The 24,718-nt window shown below is 37.2% G+C and overlaps 1 protein-coding gene across 1 annotated transcript in view; it reads left to right on the forward strand.

The window, feature by feature from the left end:
- ctnna2 (catenin (cadherin-associated protein), alpha 2) overlaps nucleotides 1-24,718 on the forward strand; it is a 343,745-nt gene that overhangs the window by 13,235 nt on the left and 305,792 nt on the right. Inside the window, exon 2 of the mRNA XM_055009627.1 lies at nucleotides 12,721-12,827. Coding sequence (XP_054865602.1) covers nucleotides 12,726-12,827 — 102 coding nt within the window. The 5' untranslated portion in view covers nucleotides 12,721-12,725. The remainder of the gene's footprint in view (nucleotides 1-12,720; nucleotides 12,828-24,718) is intronic.

Raw genomic sequence — 24,718 nt, forward strand, 5'->3', positions numbered from 1 at the left:
AGTTGGTCTGGTTTATGATCTTTCAGTGACATTTAAATATTGCTAATAAGGTGGATAGCGGTAAAACAAAGTGCCAGAAATGCTAAGTGATGCTAATTCTGTTAATCAAGTAATCCACAAACATTACACGTATTTGTCAAGTAGTTTTCCTGATGGTATACATTAATGAAAGCTTTTAGTGTGACAACACGAGTCCTTTCGATCGGGTTTGGATTGCAAAGGCCTGTGTAACTGTATTTTTGTGATGTCGTGTTAGCAACTGATCGCTTTGACGTAGCACATGGAGCAATGGGCAGGCTGTAGAAACCATTTGGTAGAGGGCACCAGAGTGGGGTTTTGAGTATCCACACAAAGAAGACTGTAGCTTTTCTCAACAAGTGGAATGATGATATTGTGTTGAGAAAAAAAAATCCAACTATGTGTAAAATGTTGACGTCTTTAGCTCCCAAGAACAATATGAAAAACTACATTGAATGTATTTTGCTGTCTCAGCATCACAGGATAAACATACTGTATTCAGAATGTCAGCGTAAGCATTTGTGTGTTCATGTAGGAAACTGCAAACATATATGACTACCTTATTTAGATGTGTACTGGTCCAATTAATTTGACAAAACTAGTCAACAAATGAATAATACCTTCGTTTGAAATGTTTATCAATTCGTAGACATTGGGAGACTTATTAAAATACAGAACTCTCTTCTCCCTCATTGCAAAATCCCTTCAAGGCAAGTAAGCGGGACCCTTTATGACTAATGTTATGTTGTCCAAAAATCAAGAACTCAATAATGATGGCTTTTGTAATATGTATGCAGTACAATACTGCCTGTAACTACACGACCACAACCACAGGGACTGCATGTGGAAAACACAGCAGTATTTTTCTGTTTGTGTTAGTTGGTCCAACAGTGTTGAATAGTACGAGACATCGCCATCTGTCTTTTTTTTTTTTTCTCGGATTTGCCAGTAGGCTGTTGGATGGAGTTGCGCTGTATGAGAAGTGCTCAGTAAATACAGACCCGTCAACACAAATAGAGCTCTGACTGTGCAGTATCTGTCACACCTGTGCTTGCTTGCTTTGTTGAGATGCATTGATCATATCCTGAAGGGGTATTTTGGCATTTTAACAGCAAAAATGTGTCTGTGAAAAACAGAGGGAAGTGACATTATTTATATTTACTTTAATGTAAACTATCATATATCTGTCATCATTTAGTCTTGACAAACCAGAATAAAAGTCAAGTAAAATAATGTTACTAAACATGAATTATTCCACAAAAGATCTAGCTTGAGCAAATTATAGTGTCAAGATACTACCTTTAAAGCTTGAAATTAATATTATAGTTGAGATTCATGCTAATTTCTGCTTAATTGGACTTTAAATGTCAATTTTTTATGTTCAGACATGATGTCTTATCCCTATAGACCCCAGTGTAGTGCTGGTGCTACGATTGCATTTTCATATTTATACTTGATTGGTGGTAGATTTGAAACCAGATAAGATCGATCAACCGTTCTTTTTGCATATGAAATCTGTGGAGTTACACTAACAGTTCACAAATTCACCATGTCTCAGAGTGCCTGTTTGTTGCTGTGATGGGTTTGTAAAAATACACAATAAAGCACACATAACAAAAATCTTTATAAACAAGAGCATGAGATATTGTGCGACTTTTTTACATTTACAAATTTGAGGGATACAGCTATGCAATTTCTGTGTGTGTTGAAATCTATGTGAAAAAAACAAAAAACTTCTTTTTTTTTGGTTTATTGCACTTTTAAACAATTTATTGTAGTAGTTAAGACATACATCAATACATATTATTAAAACTTGGGATATAAGGGTTATATTGATGCAAAGCAAATAAAAATACTCCAAAAAATTGCACTACGGTATGTAAATATGTAAGAATATGTCCTGGTGGACATGCACAATTATAGGTCTTAAAGGGCTACAACTTTAGCGATTTTGTGTTAAAATAATAAATCGAATGAATGAACAGCTGATAGTTCACTGAAGTTTATAAGAAACAAAAGTAGCTGTGTTTTTGTAGTTTGAGAAGACAGACTAACAAACATTGTGGAAATTTGGTATGTATCTTTGTTATGACAGCCAAAACAATTGATTAGAACAATTGGAAAGTTACTGAATTCACACCTATAGAAGTAAACTTCGGTTTTGTCTGACTGTAACTGGGAGAAGCCTCACAGATTGTCTTCATACTGACTCTGGTCAAAAATACATTCACCTGCTGAAGCTATTCTCAACGATAAATGAAGAAGAAACTCATTAAGAAATTAGCAAATGTAGAAGGAAAGGGAGTCAGTCTGTAGCAATCATGTATGTAACAAATTGACTCAACTCATCATCTTGAGCTTATTGAACTTGTTTTCTCAAGTTAATTTAATTCAGGTAATTTTAACATTTAAAGTGCAGTTAACTCCCATTTTTAAGGCAGCAGGGGGACTTCTATTTCTAAGCTGAATGAACTAAAATGATTTAAAGTGTGGTTGTATTATCATGGACTGAGCAAAAGCCACTTTCCCTTCTATCTGTGAAGATGAAAGGAGCACAGGATAAATAGTAGAACTGAAAGCTAATTGAATTTTAGTTGCGTCGTTATCTGATTCTTTTACATGGAAAATAAATGGTCATAGGACTTGGACTACTTCGATGTCATAGTTAATATTTTCAATGTCCGTGACAGGCAGAATAAAATCTAGTTCACTGATGACTGGGTAGAGTATTTCTTAGTAGAAATGCTTCCTGTGGCTGTAAAAAAAAAAAAGCCCTTCTGCTTCTTGCCTCTTGAGATTTTCGAGTTGTTATCTGCAGCGAGTTCACACAATGTTGAAGCTCATGCCAAGATAAAAAAAAGCACCCCTGCTACAACTCATTCATAACCAGAAGGAACTCAAGTTTGTCTAAATGCAGCATAGAAGCATCCATTTTAATTAAATTATCTGTATTTCATTTCCTGCTTTGACAGAGCACTGGTATTGGGTTAATAATAGGACCTTCTGACTTTTTCCCCCGATGTTCTCCAGGTGTGAGAGATGTATCATTTGATTTGGCATTAATCAAAATGTCACCATGGTGTAAACGACTCAGTCCCTCAAGGTTTGATTCAGAAGTCGTTGAAAGGCTGCTGGTGTTCACAGAGTCTGATTGGACATCCTAATGAACTGTCAGAGGCCTCGTCTGCATCTGTCTTTGCTACTTATTATTATGAATTTTACATTGCTCAGGTTCTATATATGATCTTCCAGTCTACACATCTGTTACAGCCCTGACTCAAGGGAAGATAATGTTGAGTTTGTGAAGGTCATACTGGATTGTACACTGTGATGTTCCTGCGCACCAAGAATAGAAGACAAGAGTAGCATTCATGTAGAGCTGCAATAGTTACTTAGTTAATAAGAAAAAGACATAATCGTCAAATTGTTTGATAGTAATTACTAAGTAATTTTTGAAGAAAGAAAACAAATTCTCTGGTTCGAGTTTCTCACATGAATATATTTCCTGGGTCCTTTGTCTTTGGTTACATAAACTAATTAACTTTTGGGTTTCGGACTGAAAAGAACAAGACATTTGAATGTGTTACATAAACAGTATTTATTGACATTGAAGTCTAGACAAAAGGTTAACTGATTAATCATGAAAATACCTGATTTAAGAAACAGTAGAGAAAGTATAGAAAATGGCAGAAAATTACATTTTTTCATTTGTCTTTTGGATGACGGGCTAATTACTTGCAAGTTTTCCATTAGCTATTTGGTGATTTGCAGGCATATACTGGACTGCTTCACCTCAAACTACTTCTTTGCTTTGTTTTTATTTTTAAACCTTATGTAGTTTCCACTCTGATCAGTTGAAGCTGTTTCCCAACTCTGACCATAAAACCATGAGGTTTGGCATTTAAGGCCAGAAAGACCAACGTTTACGAACACACACGAACACTCACAGTGCTCAGTGAACACCTGGCCGACTGAGGTAATTACTTTCTGTCCGTTAGCAGTTGTCTCTCTGCCATGTCATCAGCATTATTTCAAAGAAGAGCTGACACAAGCAGAACATAAGGTAATAATATTGTTTAATGGGCAATAAAATAAACAAACAGTATCAAGAAGACCCTACATTAGCTGACAAATGAGCTGACATACAGGGAAAGGCAGCATGTGGCGAGCTCGCTACAGATGCCATTGTTACCACTCCTACATTGTTGCAACCCCGGCACCCTGACAATAAAATGTGTCATTCAATCAGCAGTGACACAGTGTTTGTCCTCTCAGCCTCTGTGTACACAGCCGTCGTCTTCCCAACTGTTCCTCACCTCCTCTAGCCTGCATTCACAGGTTTAATCCTGTAATGGACATTTTGGCTAAAATTAGATGAAAAGAGAAATTTTAGGAAACAGAATCAAAGTAACTGCAACAAGATGTTTTTGCAATTACATGGTTAAAAATGTGTCAATATCTCACCCTTCTCAGCTCTAGTAGTGACTTGCTTACACACTATCGCAGTCGTGCAAAATTCAACACCACTACTAGGTCAGACAGAGCAGAACAGCAATGCAGCTTTGAAGTTGCTAATTCGGGAAAAGGTGTGTGAAGCCAGAGAGCTAACGCACTGAAACAATTGTGTTTTTCTGTGATGCTACATACAAGGTTGTATGGCTGTCAGCACTTTGCTCATTGTTTCAGCCAATTCCACAAGTCTGATTAAGCATTTTGCTGCTTAAGTGCATCTGAAACTTGGCTAGTCTGTAGTCTACATTTGAATTCTAATCTGTTCGTTATAAAAAGGATTTTAAGGTAGTCTGCAGTCTGACAGCGATTAAAAGGCCAGCTGAGTGTCTCCAGTCAAACTTGAAACTCGAATCTTGAATCTTGAATAGCCCAATAACTGGAGTACCTGGAGTAAACTATGCTGGCTGATAAATTGTATTTTTTCTTTGCCATCACAGTGTGAACATGGGCGTTAATCACATCACAAAAATCTGCCTGAAATGCAATGAATAAATAAAGAAATTTTAATTTATGTACACTACCATTCAAAAGTTTGGGGTCACTTAGAAATGTCCTTGTTTTTGAAAGAAAAGCAGTGTTTTTCAATGAAGATGACATTAAATTATTCAGAAATACAGTCTAGACGTTGTTAATGTGGTAAATGACTACTCTAGCTGGAAACAGCTGATTTTTAATGGAATATCTCCATAGGGGTACAGAGGAACATTTCCAGCAACCATCACTCCTGTGTTCTAATGCTACATTGTGTTAGCTAATGGTGTTGAAAGGCTCATTGATGATTCTGTTCAGTTCTGTTAGCACATGAATAAAAGTGTGAGTTTTCATGGAAAACATGAAATTGTCTGGGTGACCCCAAACTTTTGAGCAGTAGTGTACATGCACTAATCGCACTTGGCACGCAAACATTTAAATGGGCCAAGCATTCACACCACTTTGCAATCAGATGAAGCCCCAGCTAGCTGTCAGCTACACTCTGAGTAACTGGTGTAAATTCCATGGGGTGATGGCTTAGGAAGTAGAAAATCAAGAAGAGGTGCAAGTGAAAATGACACTTTAAATTTTAATAGCTGTAACGTCTTATTTAAATCAGTGTTAGGTTTAATTGGTCGAGTATTCATGTGCAGTTTGTTCAAGAAATGATTAATTTCATTGTTCAGTAGGCGTAGGACATTCAGCACATGGGGTATATGTTAGCAGCGTATCTGTTAAAGCAGTGGATATGTGCACTTATAATATTTACCGCAGATCATATTGTCTGTGCAATATTGAACAGTGTTATCACATATTTTCCTCATATTGTGCAGGTCTAAAGGAAACCTACTTGAATATGAAAAGGATGTGGACGTTCTGCACAAGCCTGTAGAGCTTACCACTGAGCATCTGTGCTCCCCATCTGTGCGTTTTTTTTTTCCATTATAAAGTGTTTCTAAGCCAGAAGTTAAATGACCAACTTTGGGCTTAATCAAGATGTTCTTTATTTTATGTTTATATTTTAGTTTCTCTGGCAGAATTTTATAATCAGTACTTATTATTACACGAGGGTTAATCCTCTACACTGTCTAAGTTCACTGTAAACCAGCACCTCTAACATGTTGCTTTTTTGGCAGTTTTGACAAAATCTGGCAGATAAGTACATAATTATTCGTTTATTCACCATTGATTCCACTGTATTTTCTGTAATTTATCCCTCTACCAGTAAACCGAGAGAACTGTACTAAAACTGTCTTCTTTAGATGAACATGATCAATGAACAGAAGCAACTGAAGTATTACTTACACCACCATAGAAAACAGGAAACCTAATTAACAACAACCTTCCAGTTTGGTGAGCATTCTTTGCCAAACTCAGCAGGCACATTATCTGCAGGGTAGTAACGAATAGAGCGGAGAGAGTCATTCTTTCCAGCACTGAAATGAATCGCTGACCAGCAGCGAATGGTGAAACTAGCAGCACCCACCACCTGTGAAATGTAGACTTGTGTTCCAGCTTTCAGTGTAGTGTATTGGTCATATGACTTTTGGATAACTGTTGGATGTAATTTTGAGGTGTTTCATTTTCAATATATTCGGGGATAATCTAATTTTAACATCTCACCATATAATGCAATGATGTGCTTCATTACAGCAACTTCCACAATATGAAATAAGTCTACACTGCACTAAAGTTTTAATGCATCCTTGATGAGCACTGATAGTGTGTAGTTAACTAGGTAATATACAGAAGCCATGAGTGCACCCACCCAGGAATAGCTGTTGTTAGACGGAGAGGCTAATTTACTGGAAACATTGTGCACCACTGCAGACCTGTTACTTATTAGGACTGAACTCACACTTCCCAGTTTGAATTAAGAAACCTCCATCAGAGAACAATCGTAGCTCTTGTAGAAACCAATCCAAAAATGAACTAGCTCTTTTAGCCTGTATGGATCATACTACAATTTATTGAGAAATGAGACTGAAGACTGTAAAAGCAAACGTTCAAGTTTGTAATACTGTGCACTGCTGCACATAGAAGTTTTCTTTCCCCTACTTTAGAACAGTTTGAAGTTTTTGTTTATATCTATCAGTGTTCAGCCTAGAGGAATGGAATATTTATGTGGCTGTTTGTGCAGTGCTGTCTTTTCTAGAATAAATTCTAAAAACTCTATAGCAGATGGCCCATTTTCCTCCTTGTGAATCGTGTTATTCTAAAACGTCTGAAACATCACCATCCTTCCCCAAACGCCTGTCCTTGGGCAGAGGAAAATTGTCGCTTCAGTGGGACATGGCAGTAAATGAAACTTGCTTTAACTGCAGAAAAAAAAGCTTTATATACATTAGAGCACACTGTAAAATACAAGCATGTGGAAAAAAGTATACATTCGTACATTATGGATCTAGTTATGTCACTATGTAAAGACAAAAGATTACCTGTACAGTCATGTTTGTAAAAACTTTCTGAGCTCACTTTTTTCATTATATTTTTCTCATGCAGTAAATACATAATTCTCTTTTCTCTCCCTGTCTTTTACTCCTTGCACGCGCCAAGGCCAGTCCACATGAAAAGTATTTTTAGAAGTGTTTTTCATCTCTGACTCTTCCGTCTGACAAAGCAGATAAAGTGCATCTATCCACAGTGACTCTGAGACACCTGGAGACATCATAGACCCCCTCTGATTTTTATTTATTTATTTATTTTTTTTTGCGTTTGTAGCCTGTTTTGTTTTGTTCCTCTGCCTGGCTTAATGAGGCACAGTCTCCACCAACAGCTGTTTAAATCATACAAATCCCCTCTTATTTATATGTTGTGGCCTGTTTAATGGTGTCTGTAAGGACTGATCAGGCTCCCGGTGTCACTGTGAGCTTTCCGGTTTCACTTTCCCTCAGAGACATCAATAAAATCAGTGAATTCATACATAAAAACATTGCTGATTTCCTCTTGCTAAGCCAGCGTGGAGATAACTGTTTGCTGCTGTATTTCTGCTGTCAGTCAGTTGCGGTGAAGACAGCTTGAGTAGCCGTTCTCGTGTCGTTTTTAATGTGGATTCCCAGTCAGCCTCAGACACACACAGACAGTTGTACACAGCAGATGGCAGGACATCTCACAAATTGCAACAACTGAATTGTGACTCATGCTCTTGAATAAAAACATGTTGGCTGAACAGGAGTAATCTAAGAAGAAGAGATTTTGTCTGTCCTCATAAAAGGCTCTCTCCGTGGTGTGGCAATAATACCTTGCAAATAAGGATGAAGTCATCATTGTTTGTAGGGAATCTATCCAAGATGATGCTATTTTAATTTGTGTCATATTACTTTGAAAAGAATCAAAAATCTCCACTCATACTTTTGTGTTTGGGTCAATATATGATTGCGGGACTTTTTGTAGCATAGTTGGCAGATATGATAGTTGACTTTTTTTTGCTGTTTTCAGGCCGAAAGTCAGCATGGCCACCTATAACCAAACACCACATGGCACTTTTAGAGAAAGATTCTTCTGAAATATTATATATACAATTGAGTGAAATTGAAATTATTTATAAAGATATTGTAGTAAACCTGTTGACGTGATAAATCCACGCTTGACTCACACACTACTTTATATTAAATAACTCAGAAAGCCTTGGAGTCTGGCCAGTCTTTTCTTCAGGAGGAAATGACATCATGTGGAGCAGGTCATGTGATCTGAAATTAACACACTTCCTTGAGAGGTGTTTGTGTCATGGGCAACTTGGTTGAAAGTGATTTCTCGGACACAGATACAATTTGTTATTTTACATATAAAATTTGATATATTGCCAAAAAAGAAATATGTGTCATGATTATTTCAACTCAGTAAAAAGACACAATCAAAACAATTTTCGAATAAGCTCATTTTATTATTGTTTAGCTAATTAGAAGGTGGTTGGTATTATATTCGGATGGTTATTTAGTTGACATTATAGTGATATCTAGTCATTTTTTATTAATAAGTGATTGTTTCCATAATAAATAATTGTGGAATTTGTAAAGACATGATCATATTGAACATGAAAAACTTTTATTTTCTATTTTTTACTTTTAATAAAAATGTATGCAAGATATACCCCTTGGACTTCAAAAGTCCCTCAATTACATATTGACCCATTTACCTTTCTCAGTTTTGTTTTTTGAGGACATGAGGTGAAATCACTAAAACTATGAAATGCATGGTACAAAGTAAATATTCTGATTATTTTTTTAGTCTTCTGGACAACCTTGATTTGAGTAAAATGTGCGATCAGCTTGAGTTTGCATTTGTGAGAGTTATAAACTAACATGTGAGACCAGTTTCAAAACATATTATACAGATGTAATACATTTATATTAGTTTATTAAATAGCATTGATGGCTCACAATATTTATATAACCTCAGCCAGACTGAGGTGAAGGGACTGTAGTAATGATTCGCAGGAGACAGAACTCTGAAATTTATTTTGAAAATGTTTCCCCATATATCATTCTGTTTCATCACATTTGTTGTTAAACTGTGCAGCTGAATGTGGTGAATAATGATGTTATAGATTAGAGTCTCTTTGACAGATGATAGTCACTCAGCTGTTTTTTTTTCTGGCTTTGTGAAAAACTCTGTCATGTACGGATACCCTCTCTGAATTTGATTATGCTTCCCTGCTCCTCCACTGCATCATTAAAACCCTGTTTTTCATTTTGATTATTTCATTTCATTTTGTGGCTACATTACAATTATACTGTATATGACAATGAACTTTTTGTAGAATGACATCATTTCTCACATTATCCCAAGTATGAACAATGCTCACTGACATTGTGGGGACATTATAAAATAATCCAGTACATCACAAGTCACCAGAAGATTTACCTTCACTAGCAGTGATATTTGTAATTTCATGGTTTGCTTGCAGTATGTCTTAAACTTGGGCTTTAATGATAGCAGCATATATATTTTGATGAGATAGTCTCAATGGGTTACATAAATGGAAAAGTGGGACCACATTATTAACACCATAAACTTTATTAGGACGTGAGTTATTATCAGTGAATCTAATTTTGATTTAACAATGAATTATCCGCTTTCATGTCTTGCTCATTGTGTACCTGAAGTCACCATGGTATCCTAGGGTTTCATGTCATCAAATTTTTGAAATGGTTGAAAAATGTTCCTAATAGTTCATTTATTTTTTTTGTACACGTTTTAGATGACTTCATAAAATGTCATGTTATGTCCTCACATCTGAGAAACAGCTTGAACAGTTGATTAAAAGTAATCGACAATTGTTATTTTTTGAGTATTCCATTAATTGACTTTCATTGCAGGTCAGAATTTTATGACGTTTTTACAAATTGAAATTGTATATAATTCTGATTTTGCTAAGCCACATAGAATAAGATGTAGTTTTAAAGCATAGTGTGACTGAAGTTAATGCAGGCAGCAGCAGTTTTGACTCGCAGACATTTTTTAATTTAGTTTTAACACACATGTATGACTTATCACCAGTGTCTCGACAAATACAAAACCCTTTCTATTGTTGTTTTGGTTACGTAAGATGTCAAGAAGAGTTTCAGCCTTAGTGTTTGAGAACTTACACTGTCATATAGCAGCATGGCTCTGTTTATTGCATTACAGTAGCACACTAGTATTTTTCACTGCACTGCTGTGTTCTCATCAGTGACATGTTGTTCTACCTGAATCATTAGCAAGGCATCTGCCAAGCTTTAAATGTCATAAAAGCTGACAAAATGATCCTAGAAAAGAGATGATGTCATGTGCCCTTTTTCTTTCTAAGCTAATAACAACCCACAACCTAACTACCCGGCTCAAGTTGCAATTTATTGTCTCCAAGTGTCTGAAGTTGACATCAACTAAACAATTTCTATAGAAAGCCACTCACAATTTTGTTGGCTTTTTTAGGATAGTAAAAAATATGCAGTTTACTGCCAAATGGAAACAATAAATCCCAAATGGACATGCAAAGTCTCTACAAAGTCAACGTAAATTATAATGACTTGCAGTGTGCATAAAAAAAAGAAGAAACCTTCCCTTGTATTTTGACTAATGAATGAAATTAAAGCTACAACTGATTGAATCTACCAGTGGCCGTAGTCACATCATTGAGTAAAACCAGCCAATTAGAATGAACTTCTACGCTTTCAGATACTGAATGTGAATATTTTCTCCTTAAATCATTTTTTTTGCATCTTATTCTACACAACTGTAGTTGGAAAAATCTTTGTTTATTCACACATTTGACTTTCCTCTCATTTAAATGTGCATGTTTTCAGATATTGCCTGAAATAAGTAACTCTTGTTAACACTGTAGCAAACCCCCCTCCTCCATCCTACTCCTAGCACTAATATATGTAATTTTGAAAATGTCAAAATAGAGAAAGTTCATACATCATTCTGTCAGGTTTTTTCAAACTACTCTGCCTGATAAATTGATGAGTTGACACACCAGGTTTGATTCATTGTGCCTCCCCACATTTTCTTTTAGGGGACAAAAATGTAATGACACAAGCAGAAGTAAAGGCCTGCAAACTTTTTTTTTAAATTATAAAGATCCATGCTGTTTTGAGAACTATAATGTATGTGTTGGGGATTCATCAATAGCACCAGGTTGCCAGATTTCCCACTGTCTATCCATCTTAACCCACAGTGTGTAGTATTAGGGGCCTCTGGCCCAGATCTGTCATTCCTATTCACATTCTTTATTCCCTTCTGCCTCACTGACATTGGCAGTAGACTGGGCCAGTCCCGGCTGGCCCATTCTGAAATTGCTTACTGTAGAAACACATCCCCACAGTAACAACAGACTGCTACCCCCATGCCAGCTGTTCAATCTTCACATTCACCTCACCTAACCCCACCACGCTTTAAGGGTTTTAAAAAACTGCCATGAAAAGATATTGCTAGTTAAAGTGCAGATTGTCTGAAGAACTGTGCAATTGAGACTCATATTGCAGACCTCAATGTGACTTCTGGTTTTGCCATTTTCTAGAATACAGCGGGGAGGCCTTTGAGACTGTAGTCAGGTTTACTGAGCGAGTTGAACTTCATGTTTATTTTGTCTCCAACTCTCATTAAGTTTTTGTCCACTTTCTTTAGTGTTTTCTTATTTTGAGTGCTCAGTTCTATAGTAATGGAATGTTTGTACCTGAATGGTTTTAAGTAATCAAAATGCTGCTCAGACTGCGGACAAATGTAGGCCAAAACTCTGCTGAATGACATGATGACATGATAAACAATATAATTCTCCCCAAATGCACTATAGTCTTACTGAGTAGTTGCAGAGAGACGGAGTGCATTGTAATAGTGGAGTTAATTAAGAACGTTAATAACAGGCTTTTACGGTTCATAAAGTAGTCTGCTATTTGTTGCACGTTTGCTGGAACTGTTTGTCTATGTTTTGTTTTATTTGATGAAAAGAGATGATTTTGCTGACTATTTAGAGACTCCTCTAAAACCTGATGATGGTAATCCATGACACAGTGCTGCTGTAGACTCCTGCCATCATGAAAGCCCACCACGTCTCTGTGCAGTGTTATCATGTGGCTGACTTTACAGGACATAGATACCTGCACATTCTGATTTAGCTTTTATTAAGGACTGTCACATACCCTCGTAATACCTTCAACCAGCCAGCTGTTACATCATATGTCGTTTTTTTTTCTCATCTGAACATTTTTCTAACCACTACTATACCTTTGTTCCCAACAGAGACCATGACGACCGCCACCTCCCCTATCCTGTTGAAATGGGACCCAAAGAGTCTTGAAATCCGCACCTTGACTGTGGAGAGGCTTCTGGAGCCTCTGGTCACACAGGTACATCAATTAACTCTGCGATGCACATATGACAAAAGAGCAGCAATATAAATAAAATGTGGCTAGAACCATATTGGTTGTTTGCTCTTATGTACAATAGACAAAACTAAGTTTATGTTTATATCTTGTGATACTCCTAATATGACACTTCCTTGTTAACAGTCACTAGAAATCTCCGATGTGTCAATAGTAATCTAACAATGAACAAAACCATACTTGTTATATAGCTCAATATGGTACCAAAATGATTACTTTCTGTTGCACCTTGGCTGGATCCGTTGGTACAAAGATGTTAAACTGTATTGGGTTAAAGCCAGAGGCTTTGGCTCATTGCCACTGACTTTGTTTTTCTTCTAAGCTGAGCAGATGGCTGCACATGACTTTGGTCACCAAGGCTTATTGTAACAGAGTTTGTGCCTAGGGTTGGATAGTTTGAATTTGGTAGATTTGGATTCAGATTCTTATTTTGTTTATCAAATCTTGGTTAGGACTATAGTCATGTTATATGGTTGAGGGAAATAAAAAGGAAACATACAGCTGCTTAAATGAATTCAAATCCACCTGTGGCTTCTGCAGATTTAGGCTTTTATGACGGAATTTTTACCTGTCTCAGACCATGTGTTAAATGTTGGTGTAGTTTTAGGTTTAGCTCTTGGATGGCCTAACACAGTAGCTTGTATACGTACCAAAGCAGAACTTTCTGTACAGCTTTTTTAATGTATTTTGCATACCACTGAACAAACACCCGAAAAGACCATTAGGGGAATTACATTGCAACACTAACTAATTATAATGCCTAATGTCAAAATTTAGAGTTGCTGAATTACCTATCTCATGCAACATTTAATTTTTGCACATTCATTGCAAGACATGAAGAGAAGCAATTATTTTTAAATGCTACTGTAGAAAAACATACATTTAGAAAATAGCAGTTAGATATCTAAAAATCTTTACTCTGCTTTGAGAGATAGATTAAACTGGAAATGTAACAAAGACCTTAAGTGCTGGGCATGCTGTCACTGTCCCCATCTGGAGCAACAACAGATCGTGGCGTGTCCCCAGTGATGCTGATGGTGTGATAACTGAGGGTAGCGGTCTGATGTTCTTTGGTTCAATGCAATGTACTTTTCAGTTTTAATCATTCCCCTTTCTTTTAACCTGATACGCAGTCTCTGCAATGCTGTGATGGCATTCATCTACTCCTTGATCTCTTTTCTAATGTGTATGCTTCTCCTCACAACAGTCTAATTTTGAGTCTCACAATGTATTTTTCTACATTTCTTAAGACAGCTTCCCTTTTCACTTTCTCAACTTCCATTTCATTCTGTTAGGTTGCTGTCTAAGGCTCTTTGCTGGCTTTTTGTGAAAGGATGTTACATTTTGCAGACAAGAAATACCGTCTAACATTTTTCCCGTGTATTTATGTGTATTGAGACATTCTTTGTCAAGCTAGGGTTGTTTTGCTCCCCATTCAGGGCAGAGACCTGAACAGAGCCTGGCCTTGTATAAACTTTTTTTTTTTTCACAGAAACCATTCATATAACTGTTTCATATTTCTGGTTGCAGAAATGTTGAAATGATAGGAAAAATGCAGTTCTAAATAATAAAATGACTGATGGCTAAACTCCATTAACGTTAGTAGTAATGCCTGTGCTTTTCCTACAAGTCAGTGTTTCTGAGGAAGGTCTGTTCATTTAGTCCAGACCTGACAACTGACATGTTCTGTCTGAACCACCACACTCCTAATTTTCTCAAAGGATAAATGCCATTGTTTTATGACATACTACATGTGATCTCTTCAGAGGCGCTGATCTGGGTCAGATCTGTAGTGTATAATGTATCATGCTGAGCGTAGTTGCTAGCTAAACAAAAATGTCATTTATCCTGAAGGCTCTTGTGGTTTTTTGCCACTGATAACTGAAGAAGACATAAAGAAAGCAGTTTTCCCTTTGTTGTTGTGCGATTCAAGTATTTGCAGCAATGTATATTAATGCCTTAAATAAACTAGTATGTTCTATGCTAATTTAATTTCTTATATGTATACATATATGTATGTATATGTAGTGGGCGGCAAGAATTGATGGGACTCGGAAACACCCCCACAATTTTATCAAGTGTTCCTTGTATGATTTCCGACTGACACATCCCGATAAGTTGGCATCGCAATCATGTGATCGTCAGCAGGCAGCTGATGTAGGTTCACTTGCTGTCATAGTTACAGTGACGCCATGCTGCTATCTCGCAATGATACAGAAATCTTTAACAAATCCGTGGTTCCAGACTATACGCCGCATCACTGCTAAAATCTAATGAGGTGGTCCTTGTGTCATTTCTGAACTTCCCTGAAAATTTCATACAAATTTGTTGTTCCGTTTTTGAGTGATGTTTTTCACAGATGAACAGACAGACACACGTATGCCCATCATCACATAACTCCGCCGCAGTCCTTTCCAGAGTACTAAAATTTGTACCTGTTCATTCTAGAAGGACGTCCTTTCTCCAGCATAGTCTCATAAAGCTGCCTTATTGCAGGCAATGGGTGATCCACTGGCAGTTCTAAATTTTAGATTTGTGAAGACTAGAATTTACCCACCTGGGACTCAGTATCCAGCCTGTTTGCTCTTCAGTATTGATTGTAGACTTTTGGCCAACTTTAACTGTTACAACAACAATGCGCAGCCCTTTTTATCTTCTATTGTAAAACTTTTGATGATGGCTGTGGGAAAGCAGAGATTAACTTTGTGTCTGTGTTTATCTGAACTTTCACCCAAAACCCTCATAAGCCCACTTGCTTAGAAAATCTTCCATTTGACTGAGAGGTGGGACCAGGTTATTTTTTTCAAGAGATCGTTAATGCTTTTTACCCAACTCCTCAGGTCTTCAATGGGTCATATTGTAAGCATATTGCATACATTTGATTTGCCAGATTAGCTTTAATTTCTCTGGAGTGCTTGCCTGATTTTTGTGAATGCATGTTTTTTTCCCTGAAACAATTCATTTTTTGCCTATACTGCAGTCAAGCAGCCAAGAAAATGCATAGCCAATAGCCCACTAGTGACAACACCTTCACTATTAAATTAGTCATTTTATTCTATTTTCTCATCAATGCTACTATGCAGTGGCACAAAGAACAGATGCAGTAGGAGTTTATCGAGCGATAGGGAAGCTGAATATGTAGAAGCTGAGTTACTGATGACCATGAAACATGAGCATCATCTTCCTTTCCCCTGCATGTATAACTACATGACCTTATTTGCTTTAATTGGATTATGTTAGTACTAACGAAGAACCACCGTTACTGTTTGCTTCGAAGAAAACCTAGACATGCATTATTCAATAGACATCATCTTGCTATTCTGAATAACACTGATGTCAGATATCCGTACGAATATTGCTAAAATGCCTTGTATATTCTAATTTTAGGCTTATATGAGATTAAATTATCTGCAGGCATTTAAAATCCAGCCCATTGGTTTTCATTTAGTCATTGCATTGTGTGTGTTTTTTCATCTGTCAGCCACATCCTGTGCTTGCTCTTATGATTGGTCATCAAAGTGACAGGCAGGTAATTGCTTAATGGTAGCTGGATGAAAAGCTGATGAGCTTCTTTTCTTAACATGTAGGATTCCTTATTAATTCCTGTCTATGGAAATGCCTGACTGCCCTTACAGCAAATTGTGTCTGACTGCCAAACTTTGATGATGTGTCTTTCCTATGACATGTTAATTTCTTTTTACTGACATAACTTTGCTGTTTTTGCAGCAATGATCCTTGAATTCATTCAGAAGACTTCATCCTGAGTGCGTGAATGCTGATACTGTACTTATTGATTTAGTCAAAAGATAAAGAATTCAAATGCAAGCCTTTTGTCACGCTGATCTAGAAATAGAAGTCATTTTTATCCTTTTAGTGTTACGATCACATGGAGCTAATGGCAGTTGTTTGAGACTTGAGATTTAAACTGTGTCATATTTTTCTTTAAACTATATTTTGCTAAACGAACTGTAACTTTATTTGCTCCCTTCGTCTGACTGCTACCTTTGAGAATTGCTATATTGCAGGTAATAATTATCCATCATCTACCTTACTGCACAGTGACAGTGAAAAGATGATGTTGTTGTGAAATCCATTCTTCACACACCCATGAGAAAAAGCACAATAGCTAACTACGGTAGTTCATCTTTTCTACAATTGCATTGGAAGTGTGCAACATTTTGGGATATGAACCAGACACTGTGATTGTTTTCCTTGTCAATTTGGATGATTCAGTGTGTTTGGATGGAATAAAAGCTTGCCTCTGGAGGACAGACAAACAGGCTCACCCTGACATTGCTTGAGATAGCAGCCTCATTTGTCATGACCAAGCTTTTCTCACCCCAGCTAGAATACTGGGCAAGTCCATAGCTAATAATACTGAGGGGCTTACTGTATCACTGTGTATGAAGGCAGCATGCCTCTGATACAGTAAACATTTTTATACTGCAGGCGATAGCAATATTTTTTGAAAGAATTATAGGGAAGTAGCCTTGAGAGGCTTGTGGAAAAAAAAGAGAAAACAGGTAGAAGTTGAGGTGCTTTCATTTACCACACAGTCCAAACTTTATTTATGCTGGTATGGAAGAGCAGAAACCAGCTGGCCAGAATGGTAAATATGGCTTTAAAAAATGGAATAACTTTAATATAACCACAGAAAATGATGTTTGAAATTGGACACATAAATTTAAAACTCAGACTTTATTCACAAGCAGACTGTGAATACATTTCAGGGCTCATATGCCGCCTGCCTTGTCTTGTCTTGCCGTACTACTATATTTGTGAAAGAAAACTGCTAACACTCGTATTTCCAGTCAAAAGTGTATTCATTTCATCAAAATACCATGCATGAGATTCAATGAACACATACACTGCCATTCAAAAGTTTTGGGTCAATTAAAAATGTCCTTATTTTTGAATCAAAAGCAGTTTTTGTCAATTAACATAACATTTAATTAATCAGAAATACAATCTAGACATTGTTAATGTGGTAAATGACTATTCTAGCTGGAAATGGCTGATTTTTAATGGAATATCTACATGGGGTATAGAGGCTCATTTCCAGCAACCATCACTCCTGTGTTCTAATGCTACATTGTGTTAGCTAATGGTGTTGAAAGGCTAATTGATGAATAGAAAACCATTGTGCAATTATGTTAGCACATGAATAAAAGTGTGAATTTCCATGGAAAACATGAAATTGCCTGGGTGACCCCAAACTTTTGACCAGTTGTGTATGTATATTGACCTTAACCTCTGCGTATAGGAAGAATAAACATGTTATATCACCAGTGTTCATTTGTGGATTAAAACAAAACAGGTCTTTACAGATTCTAGTAGGTTTGTGTCAACTTCAATCACTAGCTGTTGCCTAAACTTACTCCAATGTTATATTAAGTTTTGGTAACAAAAGAACAACTTTTACCTGCTTTATGTATGTTTTTTGATACAAAATAGTGCATCAGAAAATGGCGTAACATCCTAACTTTTTTTTTTTAGCTCCCAAGCTACGTAACATTCATCCATAGGCAGGGGATACCCAAGTCACCAGTCTATCGCAGGGCTAGCCATGTTACATAATAATCTTAATTCACTCAAGGTATCTTGTTATCTTTACAACTAGCTTCCCTGGCTGATATAATTCGGTACGTGATTATCTGTATAGCTCTGTTTGTAATTTTGTTAGCTGTACAGTAGGCTGCAATAGTTATATTTCTTCCTATCTGATATCGATCTCGTTCCATCCACTAGAATTACTCCCTGACATAAAAAAGTTCATGCTTCATTAAGTCTTTGTTGAGGCTTTCCTCATTGAGGCCTTGCAGCTTGCCCTTTTTAGATTCCCCCCCCCCCTTTGTTGGCTTTATTGGACAGCTTAGTAGAAAGGCAGACAGGAAAGTAGGGAGAAGAATGGGGGGAAGACCTGCAGCAAAGACCGTGAGCTAAGTTCAAACCCATAGCCCCTGTTCATAGGTCGCCCGCTCATTTTTGGTTGAAGGTTTTAACACTCATCCAGAGTTAATGATACAGAGAAATATCCAATCGGCTCTTTTGATAGCCTGGCAATGAGCATTTGTCCCACACCAATCACACAAATGTTTCTCCACATACTGATTATTGATTGGTAGGTCATTCCTGTTGTCATCTTGCTTTCAAGCTGAGATTCAGCCCCATCTTTCCTTATTTTTTATTAATTTTTTTTGCACTGAAAACTCCCACAGTTGTTTTTCATATTCATTCTGATATGTCACCTAAATGCCTTTGTACGTCATTCTGCTGAAGGCAATCTGCAAAAGCAGAGTCTTTTTATGGTTGAGAAAAGCCTTCTTTTCTGCAATGTTGTTATGACTTGTGAACACCTCCTGTGTGTACATATTAATATGAAACTTAGATGTTGAAATCCTTCATTCAACTTTGCAAACACCCTTTTTGGCTTCTGGGGGATGAGGATCAGTTAGTGAATCGTGACAGGGATTTATTATGTATTTATTTATTATGCATTAATTGTTTTACTAAATGATAAAGATGTGTACATTTTCTGTAGGAAATGCTGTCCTTCATGAAACGAGAAGAAATCTGCTTTTCTTTATAATCCCTCTCTTGCATTTCTGACGGACCGATTTCTGTCCAGCCAGGAAACAGAAAACTCATATAAGCCCATAAATACAGTCATGTGCAAGGCATATAGAATAAAATCAGTAACTCCTAAACGGTGTTTAATTATGATAACAAATACATTTTTATTGTAACATTATGTACAATTTTTAACATACTGCAATGGGATGTATCCAAATATATATATATAACTGAATACAAAATGTTCACCATTGTAGTAACAAACCTATAGGCCCCCAAAAACACTACAAGGCACGTTGAAAGAATAAATGAATATGCAACTTCAGTTAAACAAGGGACATTGTCTGTTCTTGGCAGTATATTTGGGGTGCTGTAAAGGCTAGTATTGACTCCATGTCAGTGAATCATGGTGTACTGATGGTGAGCCAGTGTTCTTCGCTGCTTCTATTGCCGAGACGGCAGATTTGGATTTTCACTTTAATATAAGTGTTCTGATCCAAGAACTTGTAAGTTTAGCATCATGCTGCGGATATTTTGTAAGTGTTTCACAGTAGGAGACATTAATGAGGTAAAAACTCTCCAAACCAAATATTCATGGTGAGAGGTGTTGTAGAGGCTTCATCAAAGCTTTCATTTGAACTGTCAAACACTATTTCATCAGGGAAAAGACAGTTTCTTCTCTTTCTACCTCTCTCTCCACACATACACACACTCAGACACACACACACACACACACAATCCATTTTAATCTTCCCGTTGCTATGTATGTTTATTTAGTCTTTGCTTCCTCTGCTTGCGCATCCATTCCATTTCGTCTACGCATAGACGTATTGCTTTGTTTATCTGTGCATGCTTTGTTTGTTTGGTGCACTTAATGGACTTCCCTTTCTAAGAACAGCTAACAAGGACAACTGTGAATATCCCCTTCACAAAAAAATGGCAGCCAGCCAAATTTATAAATTAAACTAGTCAGTAGGAGTTGCACATTTATTTATTTAATGTAAAGCTTGTTCCTGTCCACAAATTTTAAACAAAGAAAAACTGCTGTTTGCTGCTTTCAGGTGGAGCACTACAGTAATAAACACCTTGGCTGTTAATTAATACCCTTTAACCAACAACATTGAAGTTCTGGGCAAATATGACTATGAAAGATAATGTTTATAGTTAAGATTAAATATTAGTCCATAGATGCCCAGTTAACAAATGCAAGAACGTATTTTTGTTCCTTTTCTTGGCCTTTGAATTTCCATTCCCCTGTCCTTGGCTGGTGGTTATACCTGTAAACGCTTCAATCTCTGGCAAAAACATTCATCAGTCAAACACATTTTACAGCTTGTAGTCTGAATTCGTCAAAGGGCCTTGTTCTTTGAGATAGCTATTAAATTATAACAGAGAAAGCTGCTTTGTTGGTCTTTTGCACAATGAAAGGCTTTTAATTGAATTTGTGTTTTTGTGACACACATGCCAATCTGACTGGTCTTAAAGTGTATAACCAAATTAATGAGTTAATAAAAAGTTCTCAGTAGAAGACTAGCCGTACTTTGCCTCATGTTTTAAATGTCCCTCTGTTTGTGCACAGTCTGCTATCTCCAGCTTTATCTTCAAAGCTGAATGTTTTTCTTAATTTTTGTAGGTAAATCTGTATTGTTCTGCTCAGTCCATTTTCATCAATCAATTGGACTTTTTTATATGAACCAAATATGAAAAGTATTACAGGCTTAAAACAAGACATGAGTACCACTTGTGCAAAACAAAGTGGATTTACCTCCTGATCTCTCCGCCCTAATTCTGCCTCTTGGATGGGATTTCCACTATTGGGATGTTTGGTCGTTGACATGACATTCTGCCTCCATGTGATGTAGGGAAGAGCTTCTTTGCTGCTCTCTCTGCCTACTTTGCCAGATCAGAGAGAGCTACTAACCCATTTCCTAGTTATGGTTTCTTTCTTTAGAGACCTCTGACTGCACTGTTTGCTTTTGATACTCTAACATGGATTCATTCATGGTGAGTACTCAAACCAGCAACTCGCTGTTTTCAATGAGGTATTTTCTTATGTATTAGCTACATGCACATCTTATTCAGACCTGGGTCCATATAGACTTTTTCAGGATCCATTTCTGTACTTATGCACTAGTTGTGCAGCCATTATAAGTCTTTGGTTGTCTCTTACTATGACATGGGCAAATGTGTTTTGATAATGAAGGCCTCACAATGATGAATTAAAATGATTCAACAACATCAGTAACTTCCTGTCTGTGTTGCTGCTCATAAACATTCACCAGAATTATTCAAAAGGTGGTACTTTGAGGACAGAAACAAGTTGTGGATATATCTTGATTTCTTTTGTTGTTATTGATTATTGCATTGAAAGATTTTTTCCGTTGACTTTGCAGTCTGGTAATGGGGTAAGGGAGAACCTGTAGGGCAGAGTTGGCTGTCAGAGGTGGATGCTTTAGCCCCCTTTGTTTTTGTATGTCATCCAAGCCCATCATTTGGCTGCGAGTTTTGGTTGGGACCTGACACACATACACACACTCTCTAGTCAAGGAGCTTAACATAAAGGGAGGGGAGATGACGGCGGCGAGGGGATTAAGGCTTCATGCTGCATCACTGTCATAATCCATTAAGCTAGCGGAAAAGGAGGAAGCCTGGACCTCAAACAGACAATTTTCAGAGGCAAGAAGGGATGCTATACTTCCCCTCAGAGTTTTCAGTGAAACCACAGAACAGTGACTCTCAAAGTTGGGTATTCTGAACAAAGTTTGGAGAGCCGTCATAATATTTAGAATAGGATGACAGCCTGTTGACAGCAGCAACATCTTAATTTAAGGGAAAAAACAATATCTTGTGAAGACATGACTTTGCTTAATAACTTTACGTTAACCCAGACGCAACCTCCTCAGTCAATTGTAAGCTCATTGAGGTATCAGCTTTTGTAGCAAATCCATTCTAATTTTATTTGAAAACACTACTTTCTCAGACTGCGGACAAGCTATTTTCACACATAAAGTATTGTCTGTGTCGTGGATGCTCTAAAGCAATAAATCTAGCGTATCTGCTTCATTTTTGAAAGCAAAGTTTTTAAAAGAAGGAAAAATGCGCTGCATTTGAAGATGAGAGGTCCGCCACTCTTTGTACTCTTTTCTACCCCTTGTTTGAATTTGGATGACAGTATTTCTAAGAGGCTTTGAACCCTGTGAGAGGCAGCGATTTTCAAAGCCAGACTGGAAACCCTGCTTCTTGGCATGCTTCTCATCGGACTCATGCCATGTTACAGGAAGCAATCCTTAATTTAAGTTTGGTGAGGAAACGGGGGAATGAAAAGGACAGCTGGATAAACGGTGATGTCTCGTCAGTGCTAAAGTGTGGCTTAGCGATAGATTAATACTAATGGGTTAATAATGACAGCGTTCTGCACGGTAATGTCACAGTTTGATTCGGTGTGATGCTTGAGTTCAGGGATTAAATTTTTGTCATTGATTGTTGAACAAGTTTGCAATCATGACAACTCTGGCCCTGAACGCTGCAGGGAAACTTGTGTCACTGTTGATAAATCTAAGATGTTTTAACATGTAGACTCCATGAAATTTACTTACGCAACCTTTGGCATGTGCTGCATTTGGACTCCTTCATTGTCAGCCCAGATGCTTACATGTTTTTGTGACATCAGCCTGGTTCTCAGATGTTTCTGCTAAGTCAGTACAACCTGGTCCCTTGAGAACACTCAGTCTTTTTTTGTCTTCCTTTATGCCTTACACTGGATTTAACAAAACAATAGTATTTTTGTCTCGTGATCACAAATGCATGCAATCACTAATCTTCAAATCTTGTGTAAGGCACTTCATGAGCACTTCCCCCCAATATAGGACTCCTATATCTTCTCTCCATTTGTTATTAAATTTTTTTCTGAACTTGACATTTAAATATAATCAATACTGCGACTTAAAGAAGAGATATATCTAGTTTATTTTGTAGCAGCTGTGTAAAACTTCATAGTTGACAAATGAGGGATAGAGTATATGGTTAGAACTTAAGCTATACCATTCGTTAATGATAAGCATAGTGACAGTGTAGTCTTCAATTTTACTTTAAATATTGACTCCAGTAAAGCTCATATATATGTTTGCGACTACTGTATTTACCTCTGGAAACTGCTATAATTGTGACTTGCATTTTACTTGTGTCCATGGATGGTATGATGGAACTACTAGCATCGCGGTTTCCTTCTGTCATACTTTCCCTAGTCACCAAGAACTTAGCTTTACTACTAAGTACTTAAATTGGCCCCAAGTCTTTTTTTCTATCATTTTTTTTTCTTTTGGTAAAGAAAGACCTTAAGTATACAGATGTTTCATATTTGTGCTTGTGCATAAGACAAAAGCAAAGTGAAGGAGAGGTGAGGTAGGGAGGGAAAGCTGGCAGTGGGAATAGGAGGGATGGTAAATCTCAATCTAGCACATTCTAAACTTCAAATATCCCGACTTATTAAGTTTCAACATAGTTTCGCCAGTCTCCACTTTTAAGGTATTAGTTAATCTGGCAGTGACTTCACAACAACTGCAGCTGTAATCAGGCATCTGCTTGCTGCTTACTGGTGGAAATCAAAGTGGTATTGTGTCCATTTAATCAAACACATACTTGTTTGATGTTATACACAAACACAACATCCATTGATCACTCTCTTTCTGTCTCTGTTACTCTCCCAATCAGTAAAACACACACACACACACACACACACACACACCAACACAACATATGCAAAGACACGGTTCATTTAAGCCGATGACCTGAGAAAGGTGATGATAGTAACGAACACTTTACACAGTAGATTGATAAGGATGGCAGCTGTGTCATTATGCAGAACATCCCCTTCTGTCTTCTCATTACCCCTGCCAGCGCCTTGGGGTCAGTGCTGGATCTGGTGAAACACACTTTCATCTGTCTTCGGGCTGTATCTTCTGACAGTTTGCTATGTCAGCATATGGCTTGCCCCAGGGTTCTGAACAGCAGCTATGCACAGATGCTGCTCACTGTCTCTCTGCACCTCTACAGTAGATAATACGCCACACTGGAAAAGATAGGCTTTGAAACACAACCTGTCTATTTGCATGAGTTTTTTGTCATTAGGTGATGCAATAGATATTAACAGATTATTATTATTTCTTTTAGAAAAGGGCCTGTGCCACAGATACATATGTATTGTGTTGTATCAGAAAGCTACCCTAATCATTTCATTTTCAATTGCTAAGTGATACAGTATAAATTCAGATATACAGTTAGAA

Source organism: Amphiprion ocellaris, chromosome 4 (assembly GCF_022539595.1).
Source record: "Amphiprion ocellaris isolate individual 3 ecotype Okinawa chromosome 4, ASM2253959v1, whole genome shotgun sequence".
NCBI classification, from domain to species: domain Eukaryota; kingdom Metazoa; phylum Chordata; class Actinopteri; family Pomacentridae; genus Amphiprion; species Amphiprion ocellaris.